This window comes from Gopherus evgoodei, chromosome 1 (genome assembly GCF_007399415.2).
Source record: "Gopherus evgoodei ecotype Sinaloan lineage chromosome 1, rGopEvg1_v1.p, whole genome shotgun sequence".
Taxonomy (NCBI): Eukaryota; Metazoa; Chordata; order Testudines; family Testudinidae; genus Gopherus; species Gopherus evgoodei.
The window spans coordinates 252215-271737 of NC_044322.1; the positions used below are offsets into that span (position 1 = coordinate 252215).

At 43.0% G+C, this 19523-nt stretch overlaps 1 protein-coding gene across 1 annotated transcript; it reads left to right on the forward strand.

Moving 5' to 3' along the window:
- Positions 1-15161: 15161 nt before the first annotated feature.
- On the forward strand, positions 15162-16109 carry LOC115647933 (olfactory receptor 52E4-like). The gene has a single exon (XM_030554886.1). It carries the CDS (start codon positions 15162-15164, stop codon positions 16107-16109), a length of 948 nt encoding a protein of 315 aa, XP_030410746.1.
- Positions 16110-19523: the final 3414 nt, after the last annotated feature.

The following is a 19523-nucleotide window of genomic DNA, read 5'->3' on the forward strand; positions in this document are numbered from 1 at the left end:
TCTCCCCCTCCTCTGAACATTATACACAGAAGTGGCCAGTCTGAACGTACGTGTGTGAGTATGAAAGGAGCTTCGGGCTTGGGGTATTAATATTTTCCTGAGTGATGTGGGAGCGTTCCCAACACTCTCCGTTGTTGTTTTATTATTTTATTAATGAAGCTTTAAAATTCAGTTATATGGTGTGTTTTCTTTATCTTCCCCCAACGATCCTGTAGTGTCAGCCTGATCACCTGACACGAGGGATAGATTGGTAACAGAAATTTGTCACAGTTTGGTGAGCAATTAAGAAGGGGGGAGCCCTGCAGAATTTACACCATCTATTTGTTTTACCCTTGTTATTTTGTGTTTGCTTTGCTTGGTACTGTTGGTGTTATATGCTGAGAACTGCATGAGTAAAAGTGAGTCCTAATAGGATAAGGAAACACTATCTGGTTCTGGTTCTGTTCTATTTAACCAGTTACTGTTGTTTTTTTTTGCTCTGTTCATTTGGGTGTTAGGAGTGTGGGCGGAACTGAACCTCTCGTTCGTAATTCCTCGGAGTGGAAGCCATGTGTGCGAGAGAGCTCTGAGGTGGAATTGAGATCCTTCTGTCCCGTCCCCTGTAGCGGTCAGTGTATAGAAGTGGGAAAGTCTGGCTTAGACTGTAATTTCCTCTGCGCTCTGTGTAAGTCTCTTTTCTGTTTAAGTGTCAAACAGATGAATGAGTCTCTGGGTAAACCCTCTAAAAATAGTCCTTCAAATTATATGTTAAGTAAATGGCCTTTGCCCAATGGGCCATGTGTCTTCGTCCAGGTGGCAAGCCTCATGAAGGAGGACTCAGGTAGTTTTGTAAGTAAGAATGTCTAAGGCAAGAGACCAGGAGGGGTGGGGGCTAGTTGAGAAGCCCACCCTCCTAGCTAAACTGGTAGTGGAACAAGTTGGTGCCTATGGAAGGGACAGTTCAGTGAGAAAAGCAAGATCGGGCCCAGGCGGGCAGGCAACAGACAGAGAGATTGGAAAACAGGTTGGAAAACTTTAAGGGTGTAGTGGAAGGAAGGAGTAAGTAAGTGTAAGCATGGGGATTTCAAATACCCAGGACTTACTTGGAATGGTGATTTAAGTTAATAAAAGTGGCTGTTGGGAGACAAGCAAGTGATTTAAGGAAAAGTAAAAAGTTAACTCTGTAGTTGCTGAGGAAAACAGCAGTTGAACTTTGTAAAAATGCTAAAGAGGAAAGTTCTTGGTGTCTTTGAAATGTTTGTAAATAAATTGAGGCAAAGAAATTGTTAATTGCAATTATTTAGAATTTAGTTAAATTAGCTGAAGAATGTATATAGTGCTATGTAATTGAAATTTTATTAGGCTGTAAGGGCACTATAAGTAGTCATGTTTTCTTTCAGTGTTTGAAAGCAACAGTTAAAAGTAAAAAGCAAGCCAGAAAGCATCTGTATTAATGCAAATTATCTAACTGATAAGGTAGGAGCCACTGAAACCTGGGCTGCCTATGAAACACATAAAATATGGGATAAATCCTCTGTTTTTCCTGAAATCAACAAGGGTATTTGTCTATTTTAAGCAATGATTGACTGCCCAGAAGGGGTAGACCTCTGTTTTTTTTGTCTTTCAGATAATCAGAGAAAACTGATGCCAGCTGAACAGCATTCAACGTACCATGCATTTACTGGCACAATAGGAATTATGTTTTGTGTTCTATGTTCTGTCTTGTGGTGTTTGTCTTGTGGCCGGAATTGTTGTGTTTAGTGTTTTCATGGGATGGTCTGGTTTGGAATCAGGCAAAAAAAGGTTAAATTAAAATGCACATACTTGTTTTGTTCAACTTGGAATACAAAGTGTTTAAATAAATCAGGACAATGTGATATATTAAAGTCTAATGCATTTCCTTAAGTAAGAAAAAGAAACTTCATTGGCCAAATTGTTAATTGCAAAAATTGTTGTTAAAATTTGCATACCAACAGTCTTTGAAAGCAAAGACATGAAAAGTTAACCCACTCCCCATATTGAACATGGGATCCTTCTGGCTACCTCAGATTTCTAGCCAGAGGGCTGGGGAAGGTGGGAAGCTATTGGACTACAGGTTGTATTAAGTGAACTCCTCAAAGTGGGTGTGCTTGTCCTGGCCTGTTGCTCCAAAGTTCTGTAATAAAGTTATTTTAGTGAAAGGGTATATGTGGCATACATTAAATAATAAGACTAATGTACTGTATAATGACAATGTGTAGGTGTTCATTGTTGGGAAAAAGGTGTATAAGTAAAAAGTGAAAGTTTCCTTTGCAGGTTAAAAGAAGCCAAGAAGGAAAGAAGGACAAAGAACAGAATGAATTAACTGAAAAAATAAAATAAAATAAAATAGCAAGCTCAGGCTATAAATAAGACACTGACTCCATTCAAGGACACTGCTCACAGTTAAGACTTGGTTAACAACCAGGAAAAGGAGAGCTTGAATTTGCCCATGCAGCTATGAGATCTGAAAAACACTGCCAGGCACTAATGAAATGTGTTAAGTTTCTTTTCTCACAGGTAAGGAATCACTACCCAAAGACCCTAGCAGCCCTGCCACTCCTTACAACCAGGAGACGGGATTGATGTAAAGGTCCACCAACGAAAGACTGCCTTGGCTCCATGCTGGAAAGGCCCTTAAGTCCTGATGACTACCAACACCACTGTGAAGTGCCAAAGACTGACTGTTTGGACCCATGATTCTCACTGCAAAAAGACCCCTCCAACTCGGGAGAATTCTCCTACTGATGATTAGCCTATTTCTCCTTCTAGCTCCACTGTGTCTTCTGGACAGTAGGAAAAAAGTACAAAGTGACGTGCTGGTAACCTCTCCCTTGTCCACCGACAGATCTATTGTGCCTTTGAATTTTTCTACAAAAAGCAAAGCCATTACAGGGTTATGTGCTAGTAACCTCTGCCCTATATGATGCTGCACCACGACTGTTTTGGGAAAGAAGAAGAAACACTCACTCCACTGAAATTGCCAAAGTCCAGGAATTCCTGACTAGAAAGGACATTAAGAACTGACCCTGGTGAAGAAACAAAGAATTGTACACTGGCAGAAAAAATTTGTGGGACCCATGCTTGGGAATGTGGTATTGATTGAATTTTGGGGTTTATTCTACAGGCTGTGCCCTGTGTTCTGGATAAATTCTTCAGCATGTATTGGATTTTAAATAACAAGTACCCGAAGAGTTTGTTCTGCCACTGGAAATTTTACCTGTATTGAAACCATTCCAGTGACTAATAATGTAACCCCCTCCTATGCTATTAATGTCAATGCCTTTTAAAAGTACCTAAAATAGTTAAATAACAAATGTAATATAGTACTACACCAAGGAAAGATGGTATTAAATATCACTGAGGCTGGGAAGGCATTGCAGTGGGATCTAGTATGTTTGGAGATTCAGAATTTCCTGAATGACCAGCTAATGGCCATTCGGAGTGATCTTGAGTACCAGACTTGGCCCACCGCCCTTACAGAAACATCAGAAGTACCATCTAATCTGTGGTCATGAAAATATACTAAAGACTTTCTGGGTGGAAGTGTAAACATTTACAGTGCTCCTTCCAAGCATTTGGACCGGGGGGTGTGGGCTTCCACATACCGAATCCTGACGGGTCCATGGGGAGGATGCACATGAAACTGAATTATTCACCGAAACATCTGGAAAATTAGACCACTTGGTATACCTAACTGATTTATAGTCAGTGCCCCAATCCCTTAGTTGTCAGACAAACAAAATTCCGCTCTTTTGTCCGTGCACTCATTCCTGGATTGTGGGTGGCTAAGCTCAAGAGAGCAGTTGTAAATATTTCTGCAGAGCTTAAAAAAACAGCTAATGCATTAATAGACGCTTTCCAAAAGTTGCAACGAAAGACTGATGAAGTAGCAAAAGTAACTTTGCAAAATAAACGTGTGCTAAATGCCATGAATGCTAAATTAAGGAGAAGCTTGTGCTTGCATCGGGGAAAAATGTTGCTTTTTTGTTAATCACTCTGGCTTAATTGGCAAGGATTTACAAGCTATTAAGAATGTTCTGTTGTTTTCCATGCTATATCTCTTGATCACACTTTTAGTTTTAAGGACCTCCACTGAGACCTTGGGTCATGGTTTACTAGCCTCCCCCGTACAATTGTTAAATGAATATGTGTCCCAAGAGTCCCATTATGGTCCTCTAGGGACAAAGGGGGGATTGTTAGGCCTGAATAAAGATATAGCAGACAAAACCAGGTATGCCAACCTGACCAAAGTCAGGCTAACAGAGGTTTGTGGGTAATCCCTGAGTAGAAAACACTGAGAAGCAGCAGCATGTGTCATAAGCGCTGGGAAAAAGTGAGATAAAAGAGAAGCTGCATTCCTGGCATAGTACCAGATGTGCTGTGTTCGGGCAGCTCCTTCGAAGAACTGATAGGAGCCCTAGTTTCCCAGCCTCCTTGTTTTCACTCCCTGGTTTTGTTCTTTGTTTGTTTTTAACTCCCCTACATTTCTAACTTTAGGCATGCATGTATACTAAAGGTGTCTAGTTTCTAGTTGTTAGAAGAAGGGGGTGGGTTGCTCCAGTGAATAATTTATGACGCGATGGAACTGTCTATATAGGCTTATACTAAGATGTAAAGAGGGGGCTGGTTCTCTCTGGAGACGAGCTGCTCTCTATTGATGCGTGCACTTGTCAATAAAGAGCTTTTGATCGGACCTTGCTGGTGTTGCCTGTCTCTCTCGCGGTCAGACAACGAACTTTGCCGTCGGGGTTAGAGTCCCTGACATATTGGAACTGGAAAAGGTTCAGAAAAGAGCAACAAAAATGTTTAGGGGTATGGAGCAGCTTCTGTATGAGGAGAGATTAATAAAATTGGGACTTTTCAGTTTGGAGAAGAGTTAGCTAAGGGGAGATATGATTGAGGTGTATTAAATCATGACACGTGTTGAGAGAGTAGACTGAGCTTCATGACTAGCTGGCTGGTGACAGGGTGCTGGGCCCTCTTCTCTGAATCACTTACCCGAGAGTGAGAAAGACTTTAAACTCTTTCCTGACCTCACTGTGCTGTGTCAGCATGACAAGCGGGGGAACTTGTCTATGTATAATATAATGGGTTGCTACTTCTAATTGCTGCTAACTGGACCCCCAAAAACCCACCCCTTGCCTCACCTCTTCTGACAAGACTCCACCGCTATTTTACCTCTTCTCCCACAAGGACCTGCCCCTGCCTCTTGCTCCTTTCTTCAGCTTCCAAGCACTGGAATGGGTTCCCTAGGGAGGTGGTGGAATCTCCTTCCTTAGCTGTTTTTAAGGTCACTCTTGACAAAGCCCTGGCTGGGATGATTTAGTTGGGGATTGGTCCTGCTTTGAGCAGGGGGTTGGACTAGATGACCTCCTGAGGTCCCTTCCAACCCTGAGATTCTATGATGCTATAATTCTAAAGACACAGTCCATTTCCACAAGCGTGCCAGGAACAAATTCCTGAAAAACTGGAACCAAGATTGGGGTACCCTCTTTCCCCTCAGCCCCCTCACCAAGTGGTCAATGTTAACCATGAGACAAGAGGCTACTTAGATTATGGAAAACTCTAGGGTTTTTTTGACAGAAGCACTGTATCTAATTCCTACATAAAAGAAGGAAAATTAATCAAATGTGAGACCTCCCCCTCATTTCTAATACTAACATGTCCTTAAATCCTGAGGCAAGTCACTTAAAGGACACCAGTTAGGTATAAAATTGTAATGTATATTCTTTCTTTGTTACTAACTCTGTGGAGAGAGGGACCCTGTCAGAACTCCTGGGTTCTGTCTCAGCTCTGGAAGGGGAGTGGGTTCTAGCGGGAGGCAAATAAATCTGCTGCCTATTAATTTCATTGGATTGCCACTAGTTCTTCTGTTACTTGAAGGAGTAAATAACATTTCCTTACTCATGTTTTCCACACCATACATGATTTTACAGACCTCATATCTAAACTTTGTTATCTCTTTTCCATGCTGAAATGGCCCACACTTTCTAATCTCTCCTCATATGAACAGTGTTCCATACCCCTAATCATTTCTCTTGCCTTTCACTGTGTCTTTTCCAATGCCCCAGAAGAGGGATCAGATAGAGGAAGTGTTTTTCAGCCCTTCAAAACCAGAGAGACTGGACAAGTCAGGAGAAGCTGGGGCAGGAGAGAGGCACAAGGGTGGCAGGGGGGACTCAGGTTGCAGGGCTATGGCTGCAGCAGAAAGACAGATTCCAGATGCAGGAAAAGCCATGAGTTGCAGGAGGGACAAAGTATGCTCCAATGATGTGTGGATGATGTAATGGCTATTGGAAAACATAATCCCAACTATACCTATAAAATGATGGGGTCTAAATTAGCTGTTATCACTCAAGAAAGAGATGCTGGAGTCATTGTGGATAGTTCTCTGAAAACATCCACTCAATGTGCAGCAGGGAATCAGTTAGAAAGGGAAAGATAATAAGACTGAAAATATCAGATTGCCTCTATATAAATCCATTGTACGCCCACACCTAAAATCCTACCTGCAGATCTGGTCTGCCCATATCAAGAAGATATATTGCATTAGGTTACTTTTAGTTTTTGTGTTATGAGAAAGAGGAAATAACTTTTCCTTCTTTAATTTTTCCACACCATTCATGATTTTACAGAATTTCTCTCATATCCCCCCTGAGTTATCCCTTTTCCAAACTACAATGTCCCAGTCTTTTCAATCTCTCCTCACATGGAAGCTGTTCCATACCCCTAATAATTTCTGTTGCCCTTTTCTGTACCTTTTCCAAATCCAATATATCTTTTTGGAGATGGGGCGATCAGATGTGCACACAGTATTCAAGACATGGATATATCATGGATTGATAGAAACATTGTGATATGTTCTGTCTTATAATCTCTCTCTTTCCTAATGATTCCCAACATTCTCTTAGCTTTTTTGACTGCCACTGTACATTGAGCAGATGTTTTCAGAGAACTATCCACAGTGACTCCAAGATCTCTTTCTTAATGGGTAACAGCTAATTTCGACCCTTTCATTTGATACGTCTAGCTGGGATTATATTTAGCCATGCGAATTACTTTGCATTTCTCAGCACTGAATTTCATCTCCAACCAGTTGACCTGTCCCCCCAGTTTTGTGAGATCTCTTTTCACTCTTCAGAGTCTTCTTTGATCTGAACAATCTTGATTCATTTTATATCATCTGCAAATTTATTCACCTCACTGTTTACCCCTTTATCCTGTTCATTTATGAATATGCTGAATAGCACTGGCCCAGTACAGACCTCTGGGGGACACCACTATTTCCCTCTGTCCATTTCACCCTTTATTCCTACCTTTTGTTTCCTTTCTTTTAATGGGAATGCCTGGTAACACTTTCAGGAACGTATAAGGAGTCTGAACTTAATTTAAGGATGAGCCTTTTGTTATTGTAATCACCCTGCCTCTGTTTTTAAACAAACTCCCTGCCCCAAAGGCAGAATCTGGGAGAAGCACAGAACTCACCACATATCACACTCAATCCATGTTGCAGTAACAGCTCCATCTGGGGCCAGGACTTGTCCTGTGAGCAGCCGCAGGGATGGGGCTGCTATTCCATCAACTTCAGTGGCAACTGCGGGTGTAGCAGGGGGTTTAAAAGAGAACTGGGGGGTTTAAAAGCGAACTGGATAAATTCATGGTGGCTAAGTCCATAAATGGCTATTACCCAGGATGGGTAAGGAACGGTATCCCTAGCCTCTGTTCATCAGAGGGTGGAGATGGGTGGCAGGAGAGAGATCACTTGATCATTGCTTGTTAGCTTCACTCCCTCTGGGGCACCTGGCATTGGCCACTGTCGGTAGACAGATACTGGGCTGGATGGACCTTTGGTCTGACCGGTACGGCCGTTCTTATGTTCTTATGTTCTCAATGGGAATCGCTCCACCTAAGAGCTGATCTGGCTGGGCAAGAAACTGTACACATTACTCTGGTTATTCATCCAGGTAAAACAAAGTCCCTGGCCATAACCGTCATTAAGCAATCTTCAATTTCAACCTTTAACCGGATTGCTATTAACCTGTCCAGAGGGATGGCTGAACAGATGGCAGCTTCATGGACGGAGCTGGAGGCATCTTGAAAGATGTGGCACTTGGAAAGCAGCAGCTGCTGCCCTGTTCCCTTCAGCAGCCTTTGTGGGGATGTCAGGGCATCAGCGTGGCTGCAAAGCTGCAGGTCTGTAGAGCAATGGGTACCCTGGCTCCAGTAGATGGAAGAGAAATGTGGGAGCTGAGGAATTCTGAGCACTCTGGCCTGACATTTTCAATTCTCCTGGTCTCCAGCAGCTGTGGATTAGGAGAGAGGATACATTGAACCCACAACAGTCTCCATCGGCTGCGTCAGTTTTGGCAGCTTCCTTTCTGTGGACACATTACTAGAGCAAATGAGCAGCAAATTGTGAAGTGGGCCTACCAAGGAATGCCACTAAATGGCCAGCAATCACACGCACACCAAAAGCTTCAGTGGCACAAGACAGTCACTGAGTGACTATGCAACCAGACCCCTTTAAGCACTTTCCTGGAGACTGATCAGGCCAGCACTCCATTTGCAAGGAGCCTACATTCCCTTGGGATTTGCCATGAAGAAGATGATGATGACTAGCAGGACTAATGGCTCCCCAGATACTGTGGCAAAAGGGCTGTTAATCCAGTACTGTGTGTGAGGCTGAGGTCTGAGAAACAGAAAGTGCAGGTGACTGTCACTGAACAAGGAAACTTAGAGGGACATTTTCAGGGGATCATCTATTGCGCATGCGACGGGTAGCTGGGAAAACACTTTTTCATTTCCTTGGCTCTGTAATTTGGATTGCTTTCATCCTGGTGGTACATAACAGAATGCAGTCTTTTTCAGGGCATTGATGTATGTCTTAAACGAAAATAGAACATTATATCTCAGAGATCTCTACTTTGATAGACATATTGCTGTGACAATCTGTACCCCAAGGCAACACCCTGGCACCCCCATAGTCATCACTGTTATATTACAGTGGAAACCTGCTATAACGCACCCTGCAGTAATGGAAAACAGGTCGAGTCTGGCCCCGATGGCAGCCCTTGTCCTTCCCTCCCTGGTGACCGACGACTTTCAATTCACCTGAGGCAGGAGCGGTGCGGAGCCCTCCCGGCAGGTGGTGCGGCAGGAGAGGCTGAGTGGTGAGTGTCCCTGGCAGCCTCCCTTCTTTCTTTCTCCCCCCTGCTTCCTCCATCCCGCTAGCCGGGGCGCGCACTCTGCTGCCCAGGGCATGTCTGCAGTGCGGAGAGTCCCGCTAGCCAGAGTGCAGCCGCCGCCTACCCAGAGGCTCACCAGTGTGACCAGGGGATGCAGCCACAAGCCGCCAAGTAAGTGCCACCAAAAGTTTGTGCCCTAGTTTTTTTTTTGCTTCACCGCTCCGGCTGCCCCATTTTTTTTTCTCGCCATCCTGCTCCTCCTGCCTTGGACAAACCTCCTTTAATGGTTGTAAGTTGAAACTGGAAGTTGAACACAAGTACAGAGGAACCCGCTATAACATGACCCCCATTTACCACCATCACATTTTTTGGACCCCAATTATCGCATTATAGCGAGTTCCACTGTATTTCAACAAATCTTGTTCAAAATATGTCTCATGAGGTGTCCAATGGACTTTTCTGGGGAGATTCTCGCCAAGATACGGGTAATGGCTCCTGCTATGACCCATCAAAACATGCAAGGGCATGTTACTAGCTCCTGTGACTCTGGACTATATCTTGTATCTGTACCTTTCCACTCACTGTGCTGGGGGCTTTTGCTTGGAAAAATGAAGCTCCCTCTACCTGGCAGAAGCTATAAAATGCAGAAGCAACATTATCACTTGGCCGAATTCCCCAACAATTCAACACGAAAGACATTAGAACCTGGGAATGAACTGAAGATGTGGTCCCAGGCTGATGGGATTTCTAGCCTGTGCGTGGAAGATTGGTGGATTGTTTGTACCATCAGGGTGACACATTGTTTGATTCAAAGCCTGTCTAGTGTATAGAACTTAGTTTGTGGTTTTGTTTATTTCTCAGATTTCAACTTTGTTCTTAAGTATCACAGAAATAGCTGCGTTAGTCTGGATCTGTAAAAAGCGACAAAGAGTCCTGTGGCACCTTACAGACTAGCAGACGTATTGGAACATGAGCTTTCATGGGTGAATATTCACTTCGTCAGACGTACGCCTCAAAGGTTATACTCCAAAACGTCTGTTAGTCTATAAGGTGCCACAGCACTCTTTGCAAATTTGCAACCGTGCTTTGGGCTTTATTTGGAGGAATGAAGGAATGAAGTTCCCTCCACATGGCAGAAACTGATAAAAGTGTAAGTGACATCACCACTTGGTCTTATTCCCCACATCTGAATACCTAACAACATGGCTAGAGGAAGAAACTTTGATTAAGGAGATGGACCCAGGATGCAAAGTGGAATTCCCAGCCTCTGGGTGAAGACTCGTGAACTGTTTGTACCATCAGGTTGAGACACTGTTTGAGCCCAGTCCTGTCTAGGATATAGATCTCAGTTTATGATTTAGTTTTATTTCTTGGGTAATCTACTTTGGTCTGTGCACTTATTACTAATAATAACTTAAAATCTACACTTCTGTACTTAATAAAACTGTTATACACACACACACACACACACACACACACACACATTATATTATATATATATATATATATATATATATATATATATATATATATATATATATAACCTAAAACAAGGTGTTGTACACAGGGCAGTCTGCTCAGGAACAGGGGTTGCTACACAGTTTGTTCTGAGTCAGACTTGCACTGGTGTAGAGTGGGGATGAGACAAAGAGGTTGCCAGTTTGTTATTTTCTGTTTGCGTATTTCAGTAAAGGGAGGGCACTAGAGAAAAGCAGCACAGTCAGTGAAAACAGTGAAACAATTGTGAAGTTGGAGCTATTCAGATTGCAGGCAGTAGAAAAAAGGAAAAGAACATAGGGGAATTTTGGAGCTGACGCAAGCAGAGGCTGCCAGAGAGGAGGCTGAACACGGAAGGGCTATGGGACTAACACATCGAGAAATAGAGAAGAAACAGGGAGAATGGAAACAGCAATTGGATTTGCTGATAAAGCAGAACCAGAATCGCTTCACTCCACTGATTCGCACCTCTACACAAATCCATAAATGAGAACAGAGACCCTGAGTACAGAAGCTCCTCAGTCACCTGTCACTTATCATACTGGGTTTCTAAAATTAGCCTCTACACAACCACAAATGAAGCACATCAAGGATGCTATCATTAATTGCAGGGAACACCTTGGTGGGAAGACACAGGGCAGAAGTGTCTGTGGTTAGCAGGATATAGAGCAAGAAGGTGACGTGTTGCCAGGACATATGGCAGAGCTTTTATTAGAAGAAGTCAAAAATCCTTGTGCCTTTGCCCGAAGTGCACATAGAAACTGAGTGTTTCAAAGCTTATTATCAGTGTGGGTTTTGGATGATAACCCTACTGATATGCTAACCCCCAGGTACTTTTCTGCAGAAATGCTGCAATACCACTCGATCCTCAGTATGTAGCAGTGCATAGGTGTCAAGGTTCCTTCCCCACTTTGAACTTTAGGGTACAGATGTGGGGACCTGCATGAACACTTCTAAGCGTAATTACTAGCTTAAATCTGGTACCACTGCCACCATCCAGAATTTCAGTGTCTGGATCACTCCCTGTCCCCCCAAAACCTTCCCCTCCCTAAGTAGCCTTGAAAGACTCCTTCACCAATTCCCTGGTGAGTCCAGATAAAATCCCTTGGATCTTAAAACAAGGAGAAATGAACCATCCCTCCTCCTTTCTCACACCAATCTCTGGTGAATCCAGATCCAATCCCCTTGGATCTAAAAACAAGGAAAAATCAATCGGGTATTAAGGAAAAAGGCTTTTAATTAAAGAAAAGAAAGGTAAAAGAAAACCCTCTGGGAGAGATTAGCATACCAGCTACTCTCACAGACAAGAGATTTCAAACACAGAGGATGTCCCCTGGGCACAATTTTAGTTACACATTAAAAAAATAATACCCAAATACCCAATTTGATTCTGCCTCTATTTGCATAAGACAGGTTACAAAGAAATAAACATAAATATATTTATTCTTTTCTAAAACTTACTACTCTGATAAGAGGCTGGTTCCTTGATCTTTTTCACTCCGGCTGAAACTGAAACTCTCAACAAAGGAAAAAATTCCCTCCTTCCTTTTGAAACATCTTGTTCCCCCATTGGTCCCTCTGCTCAGGTGTCAGCTAGGCTAGGTGATCTTTTTAACCCTTTACAGGTAAAAGAGGCATTAACCCTTAACCATCTGTCTATGACAACGGGATTCTTCTATCCTAATCACAGGTCTCTGCACTTGTCCTTGTTGAATCTCATCAGATTTCTTCTGGCCCAATCCTCCAATTAGTCTAGGTCAGTCTGGATCCTATCTCTACCACCCAGCATATCTACCTCCCTCGCAGCTCTAAGACAGGATATGGATTCAACTGAATAAATGGTTGTCTGTGAAAATGCTAATAACCCACCTGATAGAGAGGAGAAGGAGATTCTCTGGGCTGGTAAGACAAAGAAAGCAGCTGTGAAAGTACTGCTGGGAGAAGGCACAACACTTTGCCCAGGGAGCACAGATCACCATCACAACCCTCTAGGAAAAGTGCTTGCAGTGGGGATCACAAGGAAAGCCCAACTTGGGGGTGGACTTTTTCCATGGGCAGAACTCTGGGTGGGGAAGCAGCTTCATTGATGGCTAGCTAACATGTAAAGTGCCCTTATATCCTTCCCTCATCAGAGCGTTGAATAGCAAGTACTCAATGACGAGCTTGAACTGAGATCCCTCCTGAAGGGGGCACTGAGGGGAAAGGAAACCCAGTAACTCAACATATGTTAAGGTTCAGGATGGAGTTAAAAGACCAAATGCATTTTCAACAAACCAAATTGTCCAAGCAAAAGGCACGGTGTAATAAATATTATTGGAAACGCCTACCTGTAATGAAAGGTTTGACGTTATTGGTAAATGTAATGATGGTTTGTTGCTAGTGGTCAACCTTAAAACAAAGAGTTTGATATTGATGGTAAATCCTATGAAAAGTTATAACATGCATTCTTTTTGGGAAAGGCTTTTGGACATACTAGTTTTGGGATATATAAAGTGATTTATATCCATCTAATATTTTATATTTTGAGGCCTAGTATCAATGACATATACTTGACATGAATACACACATTTCAAGTTGGCAACCGAAGCAAGAACTTAAGGTCAAGAACTATTAGAACTATGTGTGCAAAAACAATCTTGTTATGTTCCAAGAAAAATACAGAGAATCAGCAGAAAAGGAAACAACACCAGCTCAAGAGAGAAAAAATTGTGTAAGAATTGGAGGAAATGCATTTCGTCCTGAGGTGACATGTACCCAGTCAATATGGGGATAGTTGAAATTCCCCACTATTGTTGAGTTCTCTTTTTCGATAGCCTCTGTAATCTCCCTCAGCATTTCATCATCCCTATCATTGTCCTGGTCAGGTGGTCGATAATAGATCCCTATTGTTATATTCTTATTACAGCATGAAATTACTATTCATAGAGGTGCTGTGAAACACGTGGATTCATTTAAGTTTTTTAATTCATTTGATTCTATATTTTCTTTCACATATAGTGCCACTCCTTCCCCTCCACCCTTCCCCAACCTGTTCTGTCCTTCTGATATATTTTGTACCCCGAAATGATTGTGTCCCATTGATTGTCCTCAATCCACCAGGTTTCTGGATGCCTATTATATCTATATCCTCCTTTATCACGAGGCACACTAGTTCATCCATCTTATTATTTAGACTTCTAGCATTTATGTACAAGCACTTGAAAAACTTGTCCCTGTTTATTTGTCTGCCCTTTTCTGAGGTGTCAGATTCTTTTTTAGGTGAATGTTTCTTTTCTGATCTGGCCCATAGTTTATCCTCCTCCATCCTCTCCTCCTGACTAAAAACTAGAGAATCTCTATCAATAGACTCTCCTCTAAGAGAAGTCTCTGTCTGATCCGTGTGCTTCTCTGCAGCAGTCGGCTTTCCCCCATCTCTTAGTTTAAAAACTGCTCTGCAACATTTTTAATGTTAAGTGTAGCAGCCTGGATCCACATCCTTCCTGTGGCCCCAGCCCCTCCTCTCTATATCATTGTCACATCCGCGCATTGAGGCTCTGCCTGCCTACCCAGCCCTGTGCATGGAACTGGAAGCATTACTGAGAATGCCATCACAGAGGTCCTGGACTTCAATCTCTTTCCTAGCAGCATAATTTTGGCCTCCAGGATGTCTCTCCTACCCTTCCCTATGTCATTGGTACCTACATATACCACGAACACCGACTCCTCCCCAGCACCACATTTGAGTCTTTCTAGATGCCTCGAGAAATCCACAACCTTTGCACCAGGCAGGCAAGTCACCACACAGTTCTCCCAGTCATCACAAACCCAGCTATCTGTTTCTAATATACCAAACATATTATTCTCCATCCCATATCTTAAGAATCTAAATATTGTTTTGTTTTTTTCCCACTGCTGAAAATGAGCAGGTGTTTCTTTTCAGCTGCTATCAATGTCGTCCCGGTCTTTTCCCTGACGTATGTTCTAGTTTGGATGTTTCTCTCATCACACGTCTTAGAAAAAGTTTTTTTCCCCCACTCTCTGAGTTCCAGCAACTGGATGAATGGGGACCTCTCTTCAGTATGGACTCCCTATCCAGGCTTTCATTGCATTAAGGAACATTGATGGAAAATCAGTATCTACACTTGTGTTTCCTACTGCTGCCTCTTAAGGATCCCTCACTACAAAGTGTATGAATTATTAGTGCAGGGAGCACCACAAAATATGGAATTGGATTTAATAAGGTCATTGTTCATAGTTATTTTTTTCTGAATAATGAAAATGTAATTTTACAGTGTGTGAATAGCGATCAATCTGCTTCTCCCATGAGAACAGCCTCCACTACTGCATGCAGTGTCTCATATTAACGTTGTCTGTCCATGCAGGCATTTCTACTGCGACTCTCATGCGAGATCCTGGGAACACACAGAAAGTCAAGGGCACATAGGGCACATGCAGAAGACACCCTTATGCGTCACAGTTGGACACCATCTCACATACTCCATGTTAGATTCGAACACAACCGACTTCAGCAACCCCTCCACCTTCATCCTGCTGGGAATTCCTGGCCTGGAGGTTGCCCATGTCTGGATCTCCATCCCCTTCTGCACCATGTACATCATAGCCATCTTGGGGAACTTTACCATTCTTTTCATTGTGAAAAGGGAGCCGAGCCTCCATGGGCCCATGTTCTATTTCCTCTGCATGCTGACCATCAGCGATCTGGTCCTGTCCACAGCCACCCAACCCAAACTGCTGAGCATCTTCTGGTTCAATTCCAGAGAGATCAGTTTCAGTGCCTGCCTCACCCAGATGTATTTCGTTCACTGCTTCTCAGGGATGGGGTCTGGTACCCTCATGTCCATGGCTTTTGATCGCTACATGGCCATCTGCCATCCTCTGGGATATTCCACCACCCTGACAAACTCTGTTGTGACCACTATAGGCCTGGCCGTGGTGCTGCGCAGTGGCATACTTGCATTACCCTATCCCTTCCTGGCGAGGCGGTGGCCATATTGCAGAACCAGCATCATCCCTCACTTCCATTGTCGGCATATAGCTGTGGTGAAGCTGGCCTGCACTGACATCAGCATCAGTAGTTACTATGGCCTGTTTGATCTTTTTTCTGTGATCGGAATGGGCATGTTCTTTATCTCAGTGTCCTATATTCAGATCCTCTGGGCCATCTTCCGCCTCCCCACAAAGGATGCCCAGCTCAAAACTTTTGGGACCTTCATCTCTCATCTTTGTGCCATCTTAGCTTTTTACATCCCACATTTATTCTTCTCTCTCATGTTCTGGTTTGGCCGCAATGTGCCACTGCACTTCCTCGTTCTCACTGCCAGTGTGTGCGACCTGGTTCCCCCTGTGCTACACTCCATCATTTACGAGGTGAGTACCAAACAGACCTGGGGCAGGCTGCTCCAGCTCTTTACTCATAAAGAGACCTAAATGTTTTCTCCCTGTGATCTGGCTCTCAGATTGAGCTCTGTGCAGAGCTGGCTGGTGCATGGTGCTAAGGCCTCTTCCCTGAATCACTTCCTGGACAGTAAAAGTGAGATTAAACCCTTTCCTGTGCTTTGTCAATGAGATGAACTTGGGAGTCAGTCTGTGTGCACTACTACCACCTTTCTAATTGCTCACAGCTGGATCTCTGAAATTACAATCTTACCCCAAGTCCTTTGTAAAGTCTCAACCCTGCTGTGTGTCTTCTCCTCAATGCCCTGCCCATGTCACTTCCTCCTGTCTTCCCTTCCTCTTGACAGCTGCAACCCAGTCATCTTAAAACCAACATGTTTTCACATCTTATGGGGGGCTGGTTAGTGTTAACATATCAATGTTTATTCTTACACTGTTATTAACTCTGTGGAGACAGAGAGATCTCATAAAGAATCCTGGAATCTATCTCATCTCTCGGAGGTGAGTGGGGTATAGTGTGTTAGAGCAGAAAGGGCTGTTTTGCAGGAGTGGAGGAAACTAGGAGGTAGGACATCCTGGTCTACCAGTGGACTTGCAACTTCTGTGACAAGGCTTTCAGTTGGTCAGCAATTGCAAGGCCGACTGTCGATTCCCTGCCCACAAGGATCCACCTCAGCCCTCAGAATGAAGCCAACCATCGTTTCAACATTGAACACCAGAGGCTCCAAGGTGGGTCTCCACACTTCCCAGATGCTCTCCTTCCTTTGTGATGTAGGGTACTTTGTGGTTTGCCTGAAGGAAACCCACATGGATCCAGCCACTGAGATTAGTTGGCGGCAAGAGTGGGGGTCTGGGTATAAGGTAGACACCTCAGCGCTGAGATGGTCACCCTGTTTTCCCCAACCTAGAGCCTGAGATGCTGGGAGTTGAAGAGGTGATACCAAGTTGCCTGCTGCACTGCCAGGCCAGTGTGGAGGGGCTGACTTTGACTCTGTTCAATGTCTACTTCTAGACATTGAGTTCTAGACATTGAGTTCTAGAGGCCAAATAGGAATTATGTTTGCAATTACCTTTTCTCAATGTTATATGTTCAGACTTTCAGTTTAACTAAATGTTCCCTTGTCCATGCTATGAGACACATTGAATATAAATGCCTGATCTACTTTCTTTATCAATAGATCCATAGGGTTTACGGTCAGAAGGGACCATTTGATCATCAAGTCTGACCTCCTGTAAAGTAGAGGACCATTAAATTTCATTCAGTTACCTCCGTATTAAGCCAAAAGACGTTTGCGTGACTAAGGCCGGGTCTGCACTAGGATTTCACATCATAGAATGAAAAAGCCATAGAGTTATAAGGGAACACAAAGGACAGCTAGTCTATCCCCGGACAAGATACAGGATTGGTTTTGTGTTAGTCATCTAAGACTGTTGGCCATTCACACAACTTTGGAAAACCTCCACAGAGGGAGCTTCCATGACTTCTCTAGGAGTCTGTTCCATTGGCCTCCTGTACTTAAAGTTAAGAAGATTTTCCTGAAATTTAATTTAAAATCTACTATGCTGGAATTTTAACCCATTGCCTCTTGTCCTGCCCCTCTGTGGTAAGACAGAATAACTTTCCTCCACTTTTTTATGGCAGCCTTTCAAGTGTTTAAATACATTTAAAATGTCCCCCATTAATCTCCTCTTTTCTAAGTAAACATATTGGTTTCTTTGGTTTGCTCATACAGTTTGCATTCCATCCCTTGCATAACATTTATTATTTGTTATTTGCCTATGGATCCTTTCCTGGTTCTCTACATCCTTTCTGTTAATTGATGTGCAAATGTGGACACATTACTCCAATTGAGACCTAGGCACACCGAGTAGAGGAATACTATGTCGTACCGTCACTTGCATGTTATATTTCTCCTAATATAACTGAATATTGCATTTGCCTTTTTTGAAACATTTTTCCTAATGTCCAACCTAAACCTCCCTTGCTGCAATTTAAGTCCACTGCTTCTTGTCTTCTCTCAGAGGTTAAGGTGAACACTTTTTCTCCCTCTTTGTAAAAACTTTTCTAGCTATTTGAAAACTGTTATCATTCCCCCCCTCAGTCTTCTCCTTTTTAGACTAAACATTCTTCCTTCATAGGTCATGTTTTCAAGATGAATAATCATCCTTTTCTCCAATTTTTCCAGATCATTTTGAATGTTTATCTGATTCTCAAAGACTTCCAACCCCTCCCAACTTTTATTAGCTACAAACATAAGTGCACTCTCTACGCCATGGTCTTAATCGTTAATGATGACATTGAAAAGAACCGGACCCAAAACTGATCCCTGCGGAACCCCACTTGTTATGCCATGCCAGCATCACTGTGAGCCATTGATAACTACTCTCTGGGGGCAGTTATCCAGCCAGTTATGCACCCACCTTATAGTAGCTCAACCTAGGTTGTATTTCTCTAGTTTCCTAATGAGAAGTTTATGCGAGATTGTATCGAAAGCTGTACTAATGTCTAAATATACCTCATCTACTGCTTCCCCACATCCACAGGGCTTGTTACCCTGTCAAAGAAAGCTATGAGGTTGGTGTGACATGTTTTGTTCTTGATGAATCCATGCTGACTGTCACTTATCACTTCATTATCTTCTAGACGTTTGCAAATTGATTCCTTAATAAATAGCTACATCATCTTACCTGGTACAGAAGTTAAGCTGACTGGTCTGTAATTGCATGGGTTTCCCTCTTTATAGACAAGCACTATATGTGCTCTTTTCCAATCTTCTGGAGTCTCCCCTGACTCCCACGACTTTTCAAAGATAATCGTTAATGGCTCAGATCCTTCCTCAGTCAGTTCCTTCAAAGTATTCTAGGATGCGTTTCATTCCACTCTCGTGAATTGAAGACATCTAACTTGTCCAAGTAACTTTTAACTTTTTTGTTCTCTATTTTAGCGTCTGAACCTACCCCGTTTTCACTGGCATTCTCTATGTTGGGTGCCCAAACACCACTAACTGCCTTGGTGAAAACCGAAACAAATAAGTCATTAAACACCTCTGCCATGTCCACATTTCTTGTTTTTGTTTTTCTCCCTTCATTTAGTATCGGACCTACCCTGTCTTTGGTCTTTCGCTTGCTCCTAAGGTGCTTGTAGAATGTTTTCTTGTTGCCCTTTTGTCTCTAGTTATTTTGATCTTTTGTGCTTTGGCTTTTCTAATTTTGCCCCTGCATACATGTGTTATTTGCTAAAATTTCTCCTTTATAATGTGACCTTGTTTCCACTTTTGTAGGATCCTTTTTTGATTTTTAGATCATTCAAGATCTCCTGGTTAAGTCATTGTGGTCTCTTGCCATACATCCTATGTTTCCTATGCAGAGGGATAGTTTACTCTTGTGCCCTTAATAATGTCCCTCTGAAAAAATACCTGTCTTCTATTGTGTTTCCCCTTAGACTTG

Bases quoted from the DNA above. Each gene is read 5' to 3' on its own strand.
- LOC115647933 (XM_030554886.1), top strand. From the start codon at position 15,162: ATGTTAGATTCGAACACAACCGACTTCAGCAACCCCTCCACCTTCATC.